The following is a 22,304-nucleotide window of genomic DNA, read 5'->3' on the forward strand; positions in this document are numbered from 1 at the left end:
CCCAATTCACCTGTACCGCATGTCTTTGGACTGTGGGGGAAACCGGAGCACCCGGAGGAAACCCACTCAAAGGCAGGAAGAACATACAAACTCCACACAGAAACGCCAACTGAGCCAAGGCTCGAACCAGCGACCTTCTTGCTTGCCTCGCCTGGAATCATTCAAATGTCAGTAAAATTGCCAATAACATCACTGCTGGACTCCGGGCTGACGGTACCCACATTTTAAAAGAAGGAGCAGTTTCCCATCTCTCCGGGTGAGAAAACCCGAGCCTTGCCAGTCTAAGATCCTCTGATGGTGCCATTAGTGGGCTCTGCCAGCCTGGTTAGTGCTGCCCAACCTGTCCAACAGGGACATGATGGTCCGGCACCTTGATCAGTTGGGGCTTCGGGTCAACTGGGAGAAGAGCAAACTCTATCTCGTGCAGAGAATTTCCTATCTCACAGCTGGACTCTATTGATAGAGCATGCCAGGCTGGTGCTGCCCTGTCTGATCATGCTTTACAAAAAGACAGTGGTCCCACTGAAAATTTAATTTCAGAGGCTCCTCGCAAGAAGTCTGTGTCCACCTGTTTGCTTCTCTTCAAAATTCCGATTGCCAGTTGTTTTACTCCCTGACTGAGGCCCCCCTCAGCATTTATGCTCTGGGACGGAAGACTTAGGTGACTTACCGGCATTGGGGGATAGCACCATCACTCAGGCTAGAGCACCCTTTACGTGGCTTGCATACCCCTTGAACTGGTGTCTATTCGCTGAGTGGTGCCTGGGAATTCGCTGAGAATGATGTTTGGTATTCCTGCTTGGTCTACCTAGATGCTGGGGTTCTGTGCCAGCTATGCATGGGCCCCGATGGCAATCCCATATCATTCCAAACATAAACCTTGTTCCTTGAATAGGGAATGGAGACATTTTTCTCCAGCTGTTAGCTGAGTGATCAGTTCTTCAGTAGGCAAACAATCTAATGCTTGCTTCACAAGCACCTGCTGATATACTCTGTTATTGATGAATTGCTGGCAGTTCAGGTTCTGCCAATTCATTTGGCATTCATTGGCCCGTTTTCTTCATCTTCAGAGTGATTGGTCGTCTAGGGATTTCTCTTAGTGTCTATATCTAAACTTGTCTCTCTTCCCTATTTGGGGAACAAGGGTTATGTTCGTAAGCGAGACGTTCTTATGTCTCCAGGTGTTTCTCATTCGGGATTGGTGAAGGTGCGAGCACCGCCCTCATCACAGGATTGGCCAGAGAAGGATCAGGTCATGCCCAGTTCATCACAGGCAGCGAGCGCATGCAGCCCAAAGTAAAGCTCTCCAATGGACTTCACAGACACAGATGATTCCTGGTCACATGACTCAATGTCTCTTTCTCGTCCAACTGTATCAGGTAATGGAGTCCCTCAGGTTTGCTCTTCAGCCCATAGTGTCGAATATCTCAGTGGATTGGACACTTCCAGAGCGTGTTACTGCTGAAACCATTTCTCCACCCATTGATGTGCTCTTCCAGGGTCAAAGGACTCTCATTTATGCCCAACTTAAAGGAAAGGTGAGATGATTTATCGTACTTTAGTGTCCCTCATTTGTTTAGATTGTAAAAACTATCTTTGATTGTAATTAACTCTGCAGAATTTAGGAGGCTCTGAGGGATCAGTGACAGTCAAATACAACCTGAACAGTCAACCAGTGACAAACCAGCTGCACTTCTGCATCAAACCAACTGAGGAAACAGGGTAAACACTTAGAATCACATTGAATTCAGTGACATCTGTTGTTTGCTTTTCTAAATCAGCAATTTCTGTTTTTGCAGGTTGGTCGTCCACCGGCTGGCAGCTCGAACCATGATCCGTTCACTAGAGCAAAAGGAGAGATCACCTGATTTTACAAGGAAAAAGATCAAGAGAACATTAGCAAAGCTCAGGAAAACCATAGTAAAGCTCAGTGTTCAGGCAGGTGTGAGCAGTGTTCATACAGCCTTCATTGGCATTAATAAAGACACCAAACAGACTGTGAAAGGACCCCTGCAGCGGAGAAGAGTGCCGACATACGGTTAGTGCTGTGCTTGAATTTGCTTAGTCCCTTTATTAATTTAAGGTCCTCACAGTGGAATGAACCTCTAACTTATCCAGCATGTTTTACACAGCCGATGCCCTTCAAGCTGCAACCCATCACTGGGAAACACCCCGATTACACTACCATTCACACACATACACTTATTTAGCTTGCCCAATTCACATAAAGCGCATGTCTTTGAACTTGTGGGGGAAGTACGCAGAGGAAACCCCACGCAGACACAGGGAGAACTCTGTAAGAGTGTGTGAAATATGTTTCTACTGTAATTGAATTGTTAGCTATAACATCTTTGAAAGTATTGAGAAATACGGCAAGTATTTAGAGCATTAATTCTTCAGGTCTTAAAAAGACTTCTAAAATGTGCAGCAACACTGATTGCGCCTCCAGTTCATCTCTTTAACAAATATTCTTCTTGTTTTTCTTTACTTGTGAATGTGTCTGCTTTGGGCTGTTTCTCTATATATGAATCTGTTTTGACTGTTGGCTTTTCTGCTTGCAGCAGGGAGAATGAGAGAACTCAGTGGGTATTCAATACCACGAGGTAAGTTCACCTTAGTGTGATAGTTTTATCAAATATGTGTGTTGTTTTCATGGCGTGAAAATATTTGTAAAATATGAATTGTCTTTCTACCAGTTTCTCTTTTTAACACTTTGTTTGTTTGTTTGTTTTTCTTTCTTGTAAATGTGCCATGTCTTGGCTGTTTCTCCATTTATGAAACGGTTTTCACTATTGGTTTTCTGCTTGCAGCACCGCTGAGAATGTCTGGTCCATTGAGGGGTAAGGTCCAGGTTTCCACCTCTGGTGTCCTGGGGAATATTTGTGAATTTATTAATTTATAAATTAATTTATTTAATATGTCTGCTTTGGGATGTTTCTCTATATATGAATCTGTTTTGACTGTTGACTTTTCTGCTTGCAGCACCGAGAATGAGAGGTTCTTTGCCATCGCCAGGTAAGTTCACCTTAGTGTGAAGGTTTAACCGAATTTGAGGATTGTTTTCATGGTGTGAAAATATGTGTGAAATATGAATTGTCTTCCTACCAGTTCCCCTTTTTAAAACTTTGATTGTTTGTTTTTCTTGTGAATGTGTCATGTCTTGGCTGTTTCTCCATTTATGAAACGGTTTTGACTGTTGGTTTTCAGAGATGTATAGTAACGAAGTAGAACTACTTCACTACTGTACTTAAGTACTAAAAGGCAGTATCTGTACTTTACTGGAGTATTATTTTTTTCTCCTACTTTCACTTTTACTTAAGTACATATTTTCCATGAGTTTGATACTTTTACTCCGATAGATTTTTTATGTGCTGCATCGTTACTCGTTACTAGTGGTGTCAAAATGATTGATATCAGTTCAGTAATAATAGGTCATAACCGGTTATTACGTGATGACGTCATTTATCTCCTATGCGCGATGTCGCAATACTATGGCGAAGGACGGAGGCGCGAGGGCGAGGCGGCACAGCATACCGGCCGCTAGTTTACTGTTAGGGAGAAATGTTGTAAAACTTCACCTCTGCCTATCACTCGCTCTCTCACTTTGGACATTTGACCCGCTGGCCAGTTTGTAAGGTAATTTTTCCTCTCTTCTTAGCTGTTAAAGCTGTGGATCCAGACATAAGCGTGCCTCATGTGCAAGCTTTCTCCACTGTGTCTATTACCTGTGATAATCGCGTATTCTTCCCGCCATGGGTGAACAGCGCTTATATTTCTAAAGCCCTTTCTGTTGAGGACAATAACCAATCATAGCCGTGTAAGACCCGCCTGTCAGCGCTCAAAAAGCAGGCGGGATAATATTGACATGAGTTTATTAGCTGTAAATGCTCGTGCTGTCTTCTGTGCATGAGTTTAGTTTGATACATCCAGAAAGAGTGAGCAGGTCAAATTAAGGGCACAGTTTGTATATCTGACTGCTTTATTAAAGGACAAAATTTTATTACAAAAAAACCCTTTAACTGTCACACCAAGACAAAAGCAATAGAAATTTTTTTGATTGCATTTCTTAACTCCTAATGTCGCTAGTTAACACAATCAGTGCATTTTTATTCAACACATCACATTATTTCTAAATTATCAGCCTCTACCAAATGGTTGAGATGTTGGTTTATGGTAAAAGTACCAGAATTAGTAAATATACTACAGAAAATATGAACTGTAAGACCAATTTCATTAAAAACATAATAAAAATAAATAAAAATTATTACTAAATCATAGCCATAAGCCATAAAATATTTCAGATTTTCATTTAACACAGTAATATACACATTTTCCTGTTTTTTACAATAAAATCAAAATCAAGTGATTTAGTGAAGCAGGATTTAGTTTGCTTGTTTAGTTTAGTTTCACGAGTGCTTCCAGAAGACAGAACTCTTGTTTATTGTGGTATTAACCAATCAAACTTCAAAACTCCCAAAGTGTGAGTGTGTCTTTGTGTGTGTGTGTGTGAGTGAGAGTGAATAATGTGTGAGTAAGAGAAAACAACAGTGTGATTGTACCTGTGTGTGCGTCTGTGTGTGTGTGTGTGTGTGTGTGTAAGAGAGAGTGTAAAAACAATTGCAACCTATGTAATGTCCCCACAATTCACAAAAATGTGTGTGTGAGAGAGAGAGAGATAGAGAGAGAACTGTGTGTGTGAGAGTGTATGAATGTGTGAGAGTGGGGAGAGAGTGTACATTTAGGTGTGTGCAGGGCAGTGTGTGTGTGTGTATGAGAGACTGAGAGAGAGAATGTATGTAAGTGAACATGCTGAATTATCTCATCAGTGAAGGCATTTTCTGGTAAAAGGGCCTGACGATGTGAGCTCTTGTACCATAGAAACTATTTACAGAGAAAAACAGTATCATAAGCCATGTTTCTTTTCGTTCTGCTTAATCAAGTATTCCAAAAAAGATATTTAAAATAAACAAAACAATTAGTGTATTTTGACTGCTTTCTTTAATAACAACATTACACAATACTTGTACTTTTACTTTTAGTACTTGAGTAGTAAATTTTTTAATAAACTACTTGCAATACTTAAGCACAAAAAATGTTGAATACTTTTGTACTTCCACTTAAGTATGGTGCTTAAAGAGCACTTCTACTTCTACTCAAGTCAATTTTTGATAAAGCACTTGTACTTTTACTTAAGTATGGGTCTCTAGTACTTTATACATCTCTGTTGGTTTTCTGCTTGCAGCACCGCTGTTGGGATGTCCATTGAGGGGTAAGGTCCAGGTTTCCACCTCTGGTTTCCTGGGGAATATTTGTGAATTTATTAATTGACTGCGAATGCGATTTCTTGGTTCAAAAAACAAACATTGTTCAGAAAGAGAGAGAAAACATTCTATGAAGAAGGTGTAAGGTCCAGCCAGTTAGTCCAATGACAGTTTCTACTGGTGGACGAAGGTTCACTGCATGTTTGGTCAACATTTTCACAATGTTGATTTACTTTAAACTTAACTCATATCTGACTCCAATTTTAGTATGAGGTGGTTTAGAATATTAATATATTTATTCGTTTAATCTGACTCCATTTATAAAGCATTGATAAAATTATTTTGTTTCCTTTAGATTATGATTAAATATTCTTTTGGATTTGTTATTATATATTATTCTCATTTATTCAGATTCCTAAAGCATCCCGAGTCTTGTACCGGCCGAGTATACAATCTCTTAACACAAGCTTGACAGTCTTGGGGCCCTATCATACACCCGGCGCAGTGTGGCGCAAGGCGTGGCGCAGTAGTCTATTGGTAGTTGCTTGGCGCAAGAGTCGTTTTGAGGCGTTGCGCTACGCTGTTTAAATAACAAATGCATTAGCGCTCATATGTGCGCCCATAGGCGTTCTGGTCTAAAAAGGAAGGTGTTCTGAGGTGGACCGCTGGCGCGTTGCTATTTTGAGAATTTATAATAGATTTTTCATTGGACCAAAACTAACCCGGTCTAAACTCCGGCGCAGAGTTGTGCCTCGCTTACGCACTGCTTAATACGCACAAGAGAGCAATAGGCAAATATCTTTGCATATGAAAACATGTAAATATTAATGATATATATAGGATATAATAAGACTAGATATAGAATATAAATATAAAGGATTAAAATATTACAAAACATATTATTTTCTAGCCTACATAAATATGAAAAATCACTGCTTTTATGTCTTCTTCATCTCGGGAGGATTTTTCAGTTCATTCATAACAATTTGCTTTTGTATAATGTTATTATTATTAGCAGTATTATTTATTATATCCATATTTATATTTGTTTTATTAAAAACAAGCTTAGATTTGCCCACCTGTCAGGTTTTAGACCATATGGGGCACAGCATGTGTTTTAGGATATAACTCAGGTTTTTGAGCACATTTTGTTATTATTATTCATTTATTTGTTTGCTGGAAATTAGAACTGAATTTAGAAATAGTTTTGTAACGAATATTTGCGCTTAACAAACAAAATTATTTATTTATAGACTAATTGATGTCTGTGTGTAAAGGTTTCCCTATCCAAGAGCGAAAGTGAAAGTGATCTATTATCTCTCATTCTCACGCAGTAGATGCTCTGTTTAACTGTTTTCTGTTAAAAAACTGTTAACTGTTAGCTTGTAAAATGCTCTTTTTTTTTTCCACTTAGACTTACTTTGCGTCCTGTAAATAGCGAATGCGCTCTTGGCGCGACACAGCTGGCTCTTAAAGGGAATGGGAGATGAGACTCTAATTGGTTTATTCTCAAAACACACCTATAACTCATTAAGAAAATAAACTCAACCCTTTTAGACCATGCGCCGCGGCGCAAGGCAGATTTCCCTTACCTTAAATTAGCAAAAACGCGTCCTGACACGCCCTGAAAGCGTTTGCGCTCTGCGCATGGACCGTCAAAATAGAGCCCTTGGTCATTAAACAGGCGATTACCCACTCTCCTAAAAAAGCAGAACCCTACTTACTCAATTTAGGATATTTTATTTGGGCCCCATAGATATGTTATCTACTAAATCAAGACAAACCATTTTAGTCATAACATAATCATTACTATAGAATTCACACTATACAAACTCACTTGAACTATTAGTAACTTTGAATAATCACCATATGATTTATACAGTATTATAAGTTTGTAGATGAAGGCCTAACTTCCCCACATTTAGATTGGTCTCAACAATATTTTGTTGTTCTATGGGTTGTAGAAAACCCATTATTGGCCTTTTACAGTCTAATTATACTGGAATTAATGCCAATGTGTTAATGATGCTCTAAAAACATCGTATAACACTGCTCCGTCTAACGTGTTTTATCTTGCATGTGTGTTTTTGTGTTTGAAGCAAGAGCTTTAAAGGCTTTTCTTGTCATTCTCAGCTCAGTGCAGTTCAGCTGTTGATTTGACCTCATTAAGATGTATAGTTTTCTCTTTTAGTAAGGATGTGGTGGGTAGTTCTCCTCAGTATGTGTGGTTTTTTGTTTCTGCAAGATTGTTTGTGGGTTTTGGTTGGACAAACATCACGCCATTTCCTTGTACTTGTTTTTATTGGTTTACAAGATTCACCAAAACACTAAACAAGTCTGTTTTACTCACTGAGTATTTCATACCAGCAGTTTAGAGCTGAAACGGGAAACAAGAACTATAAAACAACAAGTTGTTTAGATGACATCATGCATGTGTGTAGTAGGCTATGTGTTACTGTAGGTATGTAGACGTACACAGTATGTGTCGATTATATCGACAAGCATGAACTGATGTACACAATGGTGCATTTCTAATATCTTCAGCAAAGTGTGTATTTAATTTACCAATATTACAAACAACAGCAGAGATTTGTCTTATACACACAGCAAACTCTAAATGCACATAGGTGCCAACACAGACAAGGTGTGACAGAGCCAAATACTGCCCTGGCATACATAATACAGCATTTTTGGCTTTTTTTTGCAGGTATGTGTATCACACATGAATCATTTTGAAATTGTAAAGGAAAAACCGTCCTTTTTTTATTTTTATTTTTGGCCTTTTTGCCTTTATTAGATGAAACAGTATTATATAGGACTGGAAGCGAAGTGGGAGAGAGAGAGAGGGGGGGAAGAAATGTCCTTGAGCCAGGATTCCAACTCGGGACGCCCTGATATGCTACTGCACCATATGTCAGCGCTAACCACTAGGCCAGGGGTTTTCAAAGTGTGAGGCGGGCCTCCCCTGGGGGCGCCAGAGCCTGTCAGGGGTGGCGCGGGAAAAAAATTTATAACATAAAAATATAATTATTAAGCTTAAAATATTATATGTATTTTTTATTAAATTTACAATACAGGTATATGCCTGCTAATACATTGGATCGGTTTCTTAGACCCCCTGATTCAAAGCCTTCAAGTTCAGGGCTTAAACCCAAAAAACGACGATATGATGATCAGTATTTGAGTTTAGGATTTACGTGGACAGGACCAGCTGATGAACCACAACTTTTATGTGGTTTGTCAAGATATTTTGGCTAATGACAGCATGAGACCCGCTAAACTTTGACTGTTTTGACTGGGATGGACAGTTCTTGGATCTGTTCTATTCATATTGAACCATCGTCCTAGTTTTAAAAACAATATATTAAAATACTTGTTATTACTCTGTAAATATTTGCACTTTCATGCAAATGATGATAAAAGTGAGTTAACAGTCTGACATCTGTCTGTGTCATTATATATACTGTATATATATATATATAGCATGTTTGGACACCCCCACAAGGTCAATCAACCACACAGTTACAGAAACTGACAGCTTCGCTGCTGGAAATGCTTCAGCACACAGGTGTTGAGTTGACCTCATCAGTTAATGTGAAATGTACATTTAGCTGTTTTACAGAGGATGTGGTATATTGCTATTTTCCATGTGTGTGCACTGAAAAAAAATATTCAAAAATGATTCCTTGGATTTTCTCAATTTTTTTATGTTAAGTGGCTTTAAACAATTTAATTGTGTTGAATTTAAACAAACAAATTAGGTTGAACATTATTCAGTTTAATTTGTTTGCTTAAATTCAACACAAATAAATTGTTTGCAACAGTTCTGCATGCAACACTTTTGTCTGGTAAAACAAGCATCACAAAGTTCAAGTCTCATCTAATTTAATAAAGTTTATTTCATATCATTACTGAGTAATCTGAGCCAAAAAATGCCACTGTTCTTGTTTGTGTGTTGTTCTGTATTTTGTGTGATTTGAGTATTTTACCATCAGGTAATTGCATCTCAGTGCAATATTATTTTTGACTCAGATCAAGTATAAAAAAAAAAAAAAAAAAAAAAAATATATATATATATATATATATATATATATATATATATATATATATATATATATATATATATATATATATATATATATATATATATATAATTTTTTATTTTTTTATTCACACAGGAATGCTCTTGTGTTTAAAAAAAAGTAAATTTAGATTGCTAACACCACAACCAAAACGCAAATCTGTATGGCTGAATCTAATGCACAATACAGACTCTAACTGATGTAGTTTGATAATGAATAAATGATCTTCTTTAACTGATACATACAATACAGCTTTTCTTGCTTGTTATCTATTTTGGATGTGTTCTTGATTATTTCCTCACACCTGAAAATGTTGTTATTTTTCTTCCTTGAAGTGAATCCTTCTCCTCCAGTCATGTATGATATACAATCACCAGGTATTGACAATTTCAATGAAAAAGAAATATTGATGCATTCAAAACCTCTCAATGAAAGACTGTAAATGATATAAATGCACTGGAAAGGTCCTTTCACATGACCTGAGTCTGTGTGTCAATATTGAGACTTCATGTATTCAGATTCACATAGGAATTCACATCTCTCTCTTTTAGGTTCAATAAGGTAGAAGTACACTACTACAGTATATGATCAGATACATATTTAGGCATTTCCTATCTGAAAAGTTTTTTTTTTTACATGAGGAAATATGCTGAAATGCAGTCTAGTTAATTCAAAGTAGTGTTTGTTGGGTCTTTTTCCTGTTTTTGCTTGTTTTCCAAATCTAAATCTGCCCTAATCTGGTTTCTCTTGCTGTAGATTGGTCGAATGAGGAGGAATTTGATTGTTCTGATGATGAAGTGGACAATCAGGGATCAGAAGGTCAGTCGACTACACGGTTATAGAAACTATGACAGCTTCACTGTTGGGACTTTAAATGCTTCAGCACACAGGTGTTGAGTTGACTTCATCAGCAGGGGTGATAGCGTTCCGGCACCACGCCGGATTTCCGGCGTACTGTGGCTGCGGGTAGGGTTGTGACAGTAAGGAAATTTCCCCACCGGTTAATCGACATGTGACAACACCGGTAATACCGGAATCACCGTGGAGTGGGCATTTTTTCATTTCCTCTTTTTTTCTGCTTTTAAATAGCTTATAAATGCGTGCGTATAATACTTTCACTTTCAGTTTTGCGGGAGTTGCCAATTCGGTGTCAATTGTTTGAATGGACGGAAAGGAAACTACAAAAAAAAATCCCTGTTATTAAACAAAACATAACTTTTATTTACATAACGAATAAAACACAACACTGCTACAGGCTGAAAAAACTGTGTAAGTTGGAACCATACAAATAACAACCATAAACGCCTATGTTATATATTAACAGCTTAGTCCTTATGAACAATCCGTTTATAAAATACATTATTAACGAATTTAGGCTATTGAAGAATAAACCGAATATGAAATATGATCCTTGCATAATGATCACAACTAAACAAGCGAGCACTCATTTTATATTTAAACTATATGAAAAAAATTAAGAATTGGAACATTATGTAAAAAATCAAAGGGCAGGCATAATAAAAGCGCCTCGTCAGAGCTAAACATCACCGCACATGTGTCACTTTACAGCTTCTGGAAAGATCAGACAACTTATACAGATCACACAATCTCAATAAACAACATGTAAATGTATAAATATTTCGATAAGTATTGTTTTGGAATATTTATAACTAAATGATCTTGCTTTTTGGTTTTATCGATACAGCTTTGATCTCTCTTACAAGCGGCAGTTACAGGCGCAGCATAAGGGCGTCTCACACTGTCAGTGGCGGAATACACACAGCACTGCCAAGACGTTTTATTTTAATTTTATTTGTTGCAGATTTGCACGTTGTTCCTTTAAAAAAAACTTTTATTTTTTAATTCTCTCAAGTTAATGTTGTCTATCGAGTAACTATCGAGTCCCTCGGATTGGAGTTCAGTGCGCATTAAGACTATTGACCAACCGCCCTGTAAGTTTAAACACTACAGGTCCACAGCTCTGGTGTGGTATGAATTACACGTTTTAAATGACAGCGAGACATGCTACGTTTAGTTTTTATTGTAAAATATACATTATAACCTAGTACACGGTAAAATAATGTTTAGAATGGCTTGTCTATTGACGGCGTATAGCCGTTAATTAAATATGCTGAGCATATTTTCATTAAAATTAAAACACATTAATACAAATTAGCCACCCTTTGATTTTTTTTCGTTTACGTATATTTTTATCAAACGAAAAATGCAATGAATTGTTAATTTTAGTTTTCATTTTATTCGAAATAATAGTCCTATAATTTATAGGCTACACAGCTCATATCTTTGGCTCCAATTGCGTTTTTACAGATATCCTACCAATAGACTTTTTTTTTGGCTCAAAGACATTTATGCCTATTAATTTGGTGCATTTTGACAGATTTCGTAAAGGCTTCAGCTATTCTACCTGTCAGCTGCACCTGCCTAAGTTTTGCAACTTGACTTGTGTTGTGGCTCGATGTCTGAATGAGAGAGAGAGAGAGAGAGAGAGAGAGAGAGAGAGAGAGAGAGAGAGAGAGAGAGAGAGAGAGAAAGAAATCAGTCCTCAGATTCGATGTGTGGCCGCACGTCTCAGTTACTTTATTGCAATTTTTAATATTGGCTCATCTAAATAAACTTTTCATATATTAAAAGCCGAAATATTGCCAGACAGAAGAAGCAACTTTCGGTTTTTGCAGAGAGCGGCCTCAGTTATAAAAGATGCGCGCATACACAGGATTCTTTTTGGCCTATATGGATTTTTTTGACATTAAACACATAATCAAGTGGAAATAAGAACAGCTGAACTTCGGAAAAAGTCCTCACGTTGCCACGATGTTTCTCTGCAGTTGGATTGTCAATGGCGCAGCATTGCTAAATCACTCGTTTTAATAAAAAAAAAAAAAAAGATATTTATTATTAAACATTGTGAGATGATGGTCGCGTGAATTTTTTTTAAATGAGAGTATGCGTTGCGTATGTATGGATCTATCCGCGACCCACCCATAGTTAAACATGAAGGTGCGTGTATAAATTAGTTATGTTTCCATGAAAAAAAAATCAGGTCCACGGATATTAATCTGTCATTTCTCTAGATTCACAGAATTCACTCACTGCTGAAAGCGCCGGATTGGTTTTTATTAAGTGCCTTTTTGTGTGCTCGTGAATCATCTTTTGAGTGTAGACGCCATGTAAATAAAAGATTAATTGTGTAATTTAGAGAGCTTTATAAATTATAACGGATCTTTGTGAGATCTCTATGAACTAAGATTAGTGACGCTTTTTAGTGATAATAAGAGGAGCGTGCTTTGCACTTTCCAGGCTAATCCATTCAGAATTTGTATGAAACTTTCGTTTTCGGCACATATACGCTGATATGTTTTGGCAATGACATCTGCATATTTACGCTGGGTTTATTCTCGAAATAACGGTGAAGCAATAGACGGGACAAAAATATATTTCCCCCTTCTCCTTAAACAACTTAGTGTTTCAGCTATGAAATAGTTCAGTTTTGTATGTAGCCTAATGGCAAAGTGTTTATATTTAGTTTCGTTTTTTATTCAGCTTATTTAGAAAAACGTTTGGAGCATTTTTTATTCGTTAAAATTTTTTTTTTAACGAACAGCGCCCAGCGGAAGACCATCATTGTCTGTTTGATCAGTTTGCCTTCTCAGATCATCACGACTTGTCTAAAATAAAAGATATAAAACAGTTCAAGTATAAAACAATGGTAGCTTAAACGTTAAAGAATGTGTGCTATTAGGCGCATAGTTTGCTTATAAAAAGCTTGCAGGACATCGAGGCGCCAGAGCAATCACTTGCATTTTTTCAGTGGGAGCAATTTAAAGTTATCCGTCATTTTTGCTCACAAAGTACGAGTAATACATCAAAAAACGTTACAGCGTTTTTATAAAATAAAGAAAACCTAAATTATGCGCTTTCTGTCGTCTGTTTTTTGAACAGGAGCGCTTAACAAAATGAAGCAAAATGTATATGCCTCACAGACATAATAAATATATTTATAGAAAGCTTTAAATTATTACTTAACGAAATAAAACAAATCGAAAACAAGAAAACTCCTTCATGTAATCCGTAAAGATGAATTTCTAAAGGCGAGTCCAAGAGGAGATTGCCAGTCAGGATCTTTGCGACACTGACTCAGAATAAGTTTATTAATAAATAATTAAGATATGTCCTTACTCTTTCCTCGACACATTCATTGTTATTTGTTTTTGCCGGTGCTTGGGGCGAGTTTTAGCTTATTGTGTGCGCTTGAACGCGGATTCACAGTAGCAGTTTTAACATGGAGTGACACGACTTCTGACGTACAGATGACACTGGCACATTCCGGTGGCACGTCCGGTTTTCCACTGTCATGTGTCACTCGCTAGTGGCATGTGTAGTGACCTGTGTCACTCAGAGTGTCGCGCTGCATGTCACTGCAGTGACATCGACACCCGGCGAAGCTAATGACATTAATTAACACGAGCAAAACCATATTTAATCATTACGCGACTTTTAACCTAATTTATCGCGTCGCAAGTTAGTTTATTTGCTGAACTACTCCACGATGTTTTAATTTAAACGCATTTATTTTATGTATTCGTAGTCATACTTCCGTACGTAATATAGTCATTTGACAGTACATGTCAGTCAAATTTATTGTGGCATGCTTATGTATGGGAGGGGTTACACTTATCTGTTGTACTGTATATTATTGCATCCTTGCAGTTCCTTTGTTCCCTACAATATGGACTTCTCTATGTTTTTAATTCATTCATTTATTTTATTATTTAACTTATTTTCATTTTAAGGTATTTTAAATAATATCCTTTAAAAAGTTATAATAAAATGCATGTTGAAAACTCATAACATATATGCATGTAAGATAACAGGTGTCATTTGCCTAATGATTTTTAAATATTAAAGCAAAGAGACTTATCAGATTAATGTGCTTATAACGTGCTTATACTGACACCTACTGGCACATGTCACAAGATCACTGACACTGGCATGTGTCACTGACATTACAGGCATGTGTCACTGACATTACTGGCATGTGTCTAAAAAGAGCCACTTGACAATAATGATGATCATGGTTACACATAGGCTGTTAATATATTTGGGCCCAGGGGCCCAAAAGTTATGTGTTAAAAGTGCGTTGCATACATAGTACCCCCACCCCTACTCACCTCAGGGGCAAGGAAAAAAAGTTCAGGCTCGGGAATTTTTTCCACTATCAGCCCTGCATCAGTCAGGGTGTCAGTATTAAGACTTCATGTATTCAGAATCACATAGGATCTCTCTCTTTTGAGTACAATATGGTAGAAGTACACTACTACAGTACTGTATGTGATTATATACATATTCAGTCATTTATTAAAAAAATATTTTTTCTACATGATGAAATATGCTGAAATGCAGTCTAGTTAATTCAAAGTAGTGTTTGTTGGGTCTTTTATCTGTTTTTTCTTATTTTCCAAATCTGAATCTGTCCTGATCTGGTTTCTCTTGCTGTAGATTGTTCGAGCTAGATAGATTGTTATGCTTGTCCTGATGTTGAAGTGTATGATTATGTTGCTTGTGTTGCTGAAGAGTCTGTCTGTAATCGCCTCTCACCGAGGAAATGTAAATTCTTTAAATGGACAAAGTCGTCCTTTTAAAAGACTTTCATCGCTATTCTTGCATGCTAATCAGGAACTTTCACCACTCAACTATACTACTTGAAGGGTCAACTTTACAAAGTGGGGTTTAATACCTCAGTTTACTCAACTTGTTCTTAGCTGAAGCTGTTCCAGTGCAATACATAAAACACGACCACTAGGTGTCACTGTAGAGATGGGTTTTGAAATGATTCGAAGCTTCGACTGTTTCAGTGTTTCATGAAGCTTCGCTTTGCCCACCACTAGAAGAGAGCACAATAGAGTGGAGGAACTATGACGTCACTTTGTAGGCTAATCGGCTGCTAGCATAAAACTGGTTCTCTCGTCCCATAGGCTTTTCGAAGATTGCAAATAATAAGCTCTGTGTTCAAACACTGTTCATTACACTTACACGTTTTGTCCAGCCGGATAATCCTCACACGAAAATACAACTTTGAGCACTTTTGGATCTTAAATACAAACGCAAGAGTTTAAAAGCTAACATTAGGCTATAAACGGACTACAGTGTCCTCGGGGCGCTCGTCTGTGACATCAGCCCCACCCAGCTACAGACAACTTTTCACGCTTATTTTTAGAAATAATGTCCATGACAAAGAGTTAATCTCTCTGTTTATTTTATTATAATCCACGCTATATACTATAAACAAATAAATACGCAAAAACACATAGACATATGTGCCTTTTGGACCGTTTTTACGTGGGAAATACATTTGTTTTGCTTTGCGGTTGTTATAAAAGTTTAAAAAATGCGTGTATAAATCTGCCTACAATAGTATTATCATCAGACATATTTTAATAAGTGTATCGCTCGCAAGCACACAGCCTGCTTACCTTAACAGACGACAGAAATGAGGCGTGAGGAACAAGTCTATCAAATGCATGCTAGTTCTATCATGGACACAGAGCAACATTCAATATTCCTTTTTTGTCACGACGTACAGCGAAAAGTAGCTCATACAGTCACATCTGCTATACGTTTTATGGAGGAGTGTAAATTAAATATTGCAGTAATAACAGAGTTATGTGTTCAGATGAAGAAAAAAGACAAAAAATCACTTGATCACAGAAAAATGACAGTTAACATGCATGTATTTTTACACATTTATTCACATGTTTGCATTACTGAAAGTAGGAAAGAGACATGCTGCACTGATAAGCATCTTCATAATATCGTTTAATTAAAATAAACGATCAACAATTGAATCTGTCTCGACAGACTTTACAAATGACAAACTATACAACAAACTATAAAATACTATTCATGAAAATACCTAAATAACAGACAAATCCGTATCCCCAACACAAGCGAGCTGCTCTCCACACCAGATCAGCTCGATGACGTTTAATGTCTCAGACACCGCCTGTAGTCCCATTTAGCAACTTGATAGCAACCGTCTTTTTAAAGAAGCATGGCCGAATAAAAATTCAAGAGTGTGCTGTAACTGATGTGTTTTATGTCGTAGAACAAAACGTAAAGTTTCTTGAATTTGTGTTTGCCATGGACCTTATTTAAGCGATTTTACTGAAACCCCATACAAAAAACCCATTGACTTTGGGACGAGGGAACCGGAAGTGCTAAAATGCTAACTCGCTTCTGGGTTTTTGCGTACAAATTGACGTCATAGTTTCTCCACTCTATTCACCTTATTCTCCGCCGACGAGCGGGCGCTCATAGATAAATACATTAGATGTTGCCTGGCCTATTGTTGTCTATTGGACGGAATGTGTCAATAGCGCCGCCATCTTGGTACAGGGTAGTGCTCCTTTGAAATTAATGCGGGACCAAGGTACAGTGGAGGACTGTGGCCATCCAAAGCCAGAGATATACACATATATCTATGATCGGGAGTTTTCCTGGATGTTAGTTTGTAATTTTTTTTCTAATTACGAAAATTATCATTTTACATCACTTTTCTACATTGCTGAATCAGTGATCGCACTGGCATTCCTGACAAAAAGCTTGTGTTTGTGTGTACAGAAATGTACTATCCACCCTTCCTGTTAAATTTGATCTAATCATGTCCTGAAACACACCTCCTCTCCTGCTTTCACTTCTCATACTGACGGAGGGAGCGATTCGTTTGTGAATGAATCCCCTGAACGACTCTTTCGCTAGCCGACAATAATACAAGTTTCTGGCTCCGCAGCATCTCGTTGTCATATTTCTTTTGCATTGTTTGCTGATTTTATTCAACAAAACTAGCATAAGCTGAGTGTTTAGTGCGAGTTGGAGCTGCTTTGCCTTATGGTGAATGCAGTAAGTGACTGTTATCATCAATAACACTACCTGTTTAGCACAACAGTTCAGAATATACAAAAACAGAAAAAAAACTTGATATTAGCTATGAAATGTTCTGCCTTTGTGCTTTGTTTTCTTTGTTTGCTCGTTACTACACCCGTAGACAGGGCTAAAGTCCCGCATCTTCACGTAATAACACTGTCTTGACTAGTGCGGTTGAATGACATTTGTCCTGGGAGCACTGTACCAATGTGGCGGCACTATTGGCGCATGCTCAGGGTCCCTATGCGATATCTAGTGTATATATCTATGGCGGGCGCTGCCATTTGAATCTTTTTGGCCCGAGACTTCCGGTCTCATTCACCTCCATTAATTTTTTGACGTTAAAAACTGCTCATTACGCTGCTTGGTGTTGCAATTTGATATTTTCTTATTATATTATTCTACTTGTCTTGGTCTGTATAGTCATGCAAACATTTATTTGTAGAACAAGCAGTTTGACCATTTTCTGCCGTTTATTATTCCTAGTCATTTCTCCCATAGGCGACTGAATCGGAAGTTCTAAGACAATCGCGATAACAGGCGCACTTCCGCATTTTAGAATAAGGTCAATAGAAAGAGAGGGAAGTATAAGAGGACCAGGTGGAGACACGTATACTAACAAGGACTAGATGAGGACTAAACAAGGGGGTGTGGTAAAGGAAGAAGTAATGGAGGAACACATAGCAGACACAAACAAACACTAAGCCCATGTCCACACATGTACAGGTATTTTTATAAACAGAGTTTTCCCCACTTTCATTTTTTAAAAATAACAATGAAAACATCAAAACGCACTGTGATGTATGTTAAGGGAATGCCAAACCAACAGGCAGCGATAATCACAGATGGGAAGTTTAGTATTTTTATGAGTGAATTGCATACAAGTCAATGCAAATATGAGAATAGAGATGGATTACTGTCCCGCGATGCAAGTGACTGAATATGAAACGCGTTTGCTGCAAACATGCAGAATTGACGTTTGGTGTGAACTTAACAGTGTTGGCCAATAAGAAATGAGAAAACAGTGCACACGCTGACGTCATGAGGCAAAAACTCTGCTTGTAGTGTCCACACAGCCATACTGTGCTCAGAGTTTCTGAAAATCTTCCCCCTGGCCGGAGTTTCCAGAAAGTTTCAGTAACTCGATTCTCTGTTTTCGTGTGGAGAAACAGCAAAACCATGTAGACCAATTTTGGTTTTGAAAAAACCCGTGTTCATTTAGGAAATATAAAAACAAAGACAACACAGACATGGTGGACAAGGCAGGGGACAGAACTTAATTCTCAGTCACTGCATTTATGAACATCAGCGGGGCAAAAGTTAACATGAAAACTCACAGGAAGTGAATTCTAGTTTTCTTGTCTTCATGTAAGTTTGTGTTTGTGTGGATGTTCAGCTGCTCAGGACCTGTTACTCCCGCTGGTTTCCCTCCAGAAGGCCTCGGGCTGCTGGGAACTGGACGCCGCATTGGCTGCTGTTTTGGGGAAGACAGAGGATGAGCTGACCAATCAGAAACCAGCACAGGTGAGACATGTGACAAAACAACAGCAACCCCAGTGCTGATGGTGTTCAGGGTCCAGCTTCAGATGATGGTTTGTGCACAGGTGGATGGGTCAGTGTGGGCCACTCTCCTGGCTCTGATCTGGTTGTACAGCTGGAGAAAAGAGCAGCAGGTGGAGTGGCAGTTTGTGGCCAGGAAGGCAGCGGCGTGGATCACCTCTCAGAAAGGTCAGATCTCCATTCTAGAGCACATTCATTCAGAGATGATGGAGAGAATCATGTTAAAATCGTGTGTGTGTGTGTGTGTGTGTGTGTGTGTGTGTGTGTTTCAGTGGGCGATCTGTCTCAGTGTGTGTGTGTGGGTAATGTCCTGCTCGGATGTCAGGTCACCAAAGACTCTCTGGGGATCTGAAGATATCAGAAGACCAAAGAACAGACGCCATTACATTTATAGTTAATCTCTTACTTGCTTCAGAAACATTTAATCTTTGATTTTATTTGCTCAAATCAACACCAAATACGAAATGAACCTGACCTCCACCATCATTAAATGAAACCTCTCCAACCTGTTTCTACACAACAGCTATGTATCTTCATTTCTCGGTTCATCTATTGAATATTAAGAGACAATGTATTATAATTAATGACTTATTTTACAAAAAGACAATCATTTTGAGGAATAAAAAAGAGCTTCGGCCTCAGATAAGCTTATGAAACTGATGCTAAAATAACAAACCTAATAACAGACCCGTTCACACCAAGCATGATAATGACCGTTAAGCCCTCTTTTATACGATTATTTAAAGATAATCACTATCTAACAATTGCTTATACCATGGAAAATGATGATTAATACACAACTCCAGGCCAACAAATTGAAATACAAGAATAAAAGTAGCTCAGTTATCCAGATTCAGCATCTTTGTGTTTCCTCATGTTGTTTTTATTCCACTAAACTGACGACTACAGGAAAAGCCGAGACCAGCACATTTGGCGTCGTCCTTTATTTTTGTCTGTCATGAAAACAGAGTAAAGGCCTGTTCATACCAAACATGATAACTATATATATGAGTATAATGGTGAATATATTTGAGTTGTGAAGTCTGATTGGTCTGATGACATTAATTATATGAGACACAAAAAATCACTGATGTATTCTGATATTCGTAAAAGCACAACTTTTAATAATGAGAAAGGAAAGGGGCCGAACTAACAAATCAGCTGGAGGAACTTTGGATGACCTCACTGCTCAGCTTACTCACATGACTCTCAGTGCATTAATGTGTAGGCACGCTGTGCATGCTGATGGTAAAACTGCAGGGTTCCCACAGGTGCTGGAATTCCTGGAAAATGCTTGATTTTTAATATAGTGTTTTCAAGGTTAGAAAAGTGCTTGGATTTTGGACAAAGTGCTTGAACCTGCTTGAATTTGAAATTGCAGGGCTAAAAATTGTGACCGTTTTGGTTGCATATGCTCATAAAATGTTATCTATGTGACCTCAAAATATATTTGGGGCGTAAGTGCGAGTGCATAAATTGTTGCCGTGCGACCAGTTTTCATTGCAAAATGTTTCTCTCATGTGCGTGTTTATGGAGCTAATGATATGCCAAAACAATCTGAATTTGAATTGTGTTCATTTGAATGATTAATTGTAAGCTAATTAAACTGATTTTATGCTATTAAAAATGTTTTGAATTTGAATTTCTTAACCTGATTATTGAACATCTGAAATTTAGGACAACTGAATTATTTTAAGTCAGACTTTTATGGACATGTTTTTAAAATTTTAAACATGTTTTTTTTTTGGGGTTTTGAATTTATAGACTGCAGATATTGGGTATGTAAAAATACAGTTTTTAGTTTTCAAGATAAAGAAAATCAGGGGTCATCAACAGGGAAGAGTAGATGATGACTAAAAACTGGAGTGCACATTGAATTCATTTTCCAGAAACTCATCAAGTTACCTTGTGTGGTAAAGTATGAATTCTAATTTATTTCTTGAGCAAAATCTTATAAAGATGATCCTTTAACTAAACTTTAGCTAAGAAATATGGCATAGGGAGGATCCTGGTGTATCTTTGTTTAATTAGGGTTTATTTTTAGTTTATGCTTTACTTTACCCCTTTGTATCCAGCAGATGTCCTTAGTGGGCTGTGAATTTTTATTTTAAAATTTATTAATCTAATTTTATGATTAAATACTGGATGTGTATGGATTATTTGACTATTGTTCAAAGTGATTTGATTCAGATTTTTTTTAATTAAAAAAGAGGATTGGAGGATTTGCAGACCATAATTTGATACGCAGTCATCGCATGCAGAATTAAGGTGCATATAATAATGTTTTCCAGTCATTTAAATGAAACAAATCACATACAAAACCATTTATATTCTGTGTTTTTGCTGTTTTGAAAAGTAAAATAGTTTGATTGGAATCTGTCAGTGATTTTTACAGCAAGAAATTTTGTTTTAAGAGGGACAAATATCTGAAGTGACTCTATTTACAGCAGTTTCCAGTATATGTTGTTACATTACATTTATAATAGCAGTCAACAGTTTTTCTGTATTAAATTTAGAGGGAATGAGAGCTGCTGCTTCTGTATGTCCTCTATTGTCGAGTCAGGTCTTTATAATAAACCTATTCAGGTTGTAATAGTTTGTTTAGGTTAAAAACTCTCGATAGAATATTATAGGAGGTAGTGAAGAGTTGCTCACTTTATCAAACTGCTGTTAGATTTTAACTGGCTAATATTGAACAATAAAGTCGGTTACATAAAAACACCACTATACGAAAACAAACACTACACGAGAGCTCATTTTATCAGTTTAGATGTGATGTTAGTCGTGTTTTGACTTTCACTTTCGATCTGAACTAAATCTCAAACAATTTTGAGGGAGAAAAAGCAGCCAAGTAAAAATCACTTGTTTCCTGTTGCAGATTATGAGGAAGGTTTAACTGAACCTCCACTTTAATTAAAGAAAAATCTGCCGTACATTTATAAACTCGAATATTATTTTGGCATCAAGATTGGTGTGAGGCACATCCGGGTACGCCGCATCTAGTTGACGTAATTAATATTCATGAGGCAAGTCTGCGCTAGTGTTTAAAAAGCACGCAGGTATCGTCAGACAGGCAGTTAATAACGGTCTTCTGAATGAGGTGTTTCGACAACTTGTGAAATCAACTCATCTCCTGCCTACATATTTCCATCTGAAACTCTCTGAAACACTGGTTTACTCATTAAATAAGTCGGTCTGTAAAGATTTGAGTCAGATTAAAAGCAATATTGTAAGGTCAGGAATTTTAAATAGGTCAAGCTCGTCAGTTCCTCAAACAGCGTGAGAATGGTGAACTGCGGTCTTCTGACAGGGTTGAATGAGCCAGGTATGAATTCACATATACTTTCTTTCACTGTAATCGAGTTTTAAATAAATTAATCTCTTTTTTAATAAGTGTAGTTAACGTTAAGCTGTTTCCACAAGTATGTTTGCTGCGACGGCTTTATATTACACTGTAATA

At 37.5% G+C, this 22,304-nt stretch overlaps 1 protein-coding gene across 14 annotated transcripts in view; it reads left to right on the top strand.

The window, feature by feature from the left end:
* Positions 1-22,304, top strand: part of LOC100535104 (von Willebrand factor A domain-containing protein 5A) — a 42,345-nt gene that overhangs the window by 4,285 nt on the left and 15,756 nt on the right. For 4 of the 14 annotated variants that reach the window (XR_012400195.1, XR_012400190.1, XM_073942710.1 and 1 more), the window contains exon 1: positions 21,860-22,169. Coding sequence is in view for 8 of the 14 variants with exons in the window: in XM_073942710.1 (XP_073798811.1) it covers positions 22,130-22,169 (40 nt within the window). In the remaining 6 variants the exon portion in view is untranslated. Of the gene's footprint in view, positions 1-1,181; positions 1,297-1,379; positions 1,539-1,618; positions 1,723-1,799; positions 2,039-2,561; positions 2,604-2,810; positions 2,841-2,982; positions 3,070-5,242; positions 5,270-8,744; positions 8,830-9,678; positions 9,782-10,099; positions 10,260-14,594; positions 17,319-18,680; positions 18,809-18,888; positions 19,013-19,116; positions 22,170-22,304 lie in introns of those variants that run through there. The other 10 variants (XR_012400193.1, XM_073942711.1, XM_073942712.1 and 7 more) reach the window with 10 other exon arrangements.

This window comes from Danio rerio, chromosome 25, assembly GCF_049306965.1.
Source record: "Danio rerio strain Tuebingen ecotype United States chromosome 25, GRCz12tu, whole genome shotgun sequence".
Taxonomy (NCBI): Eukaryota; Metazoa; Chordata; class Actinopteri; order Cypriniformes; family Danionidae; genus Danio; species Danio rerio.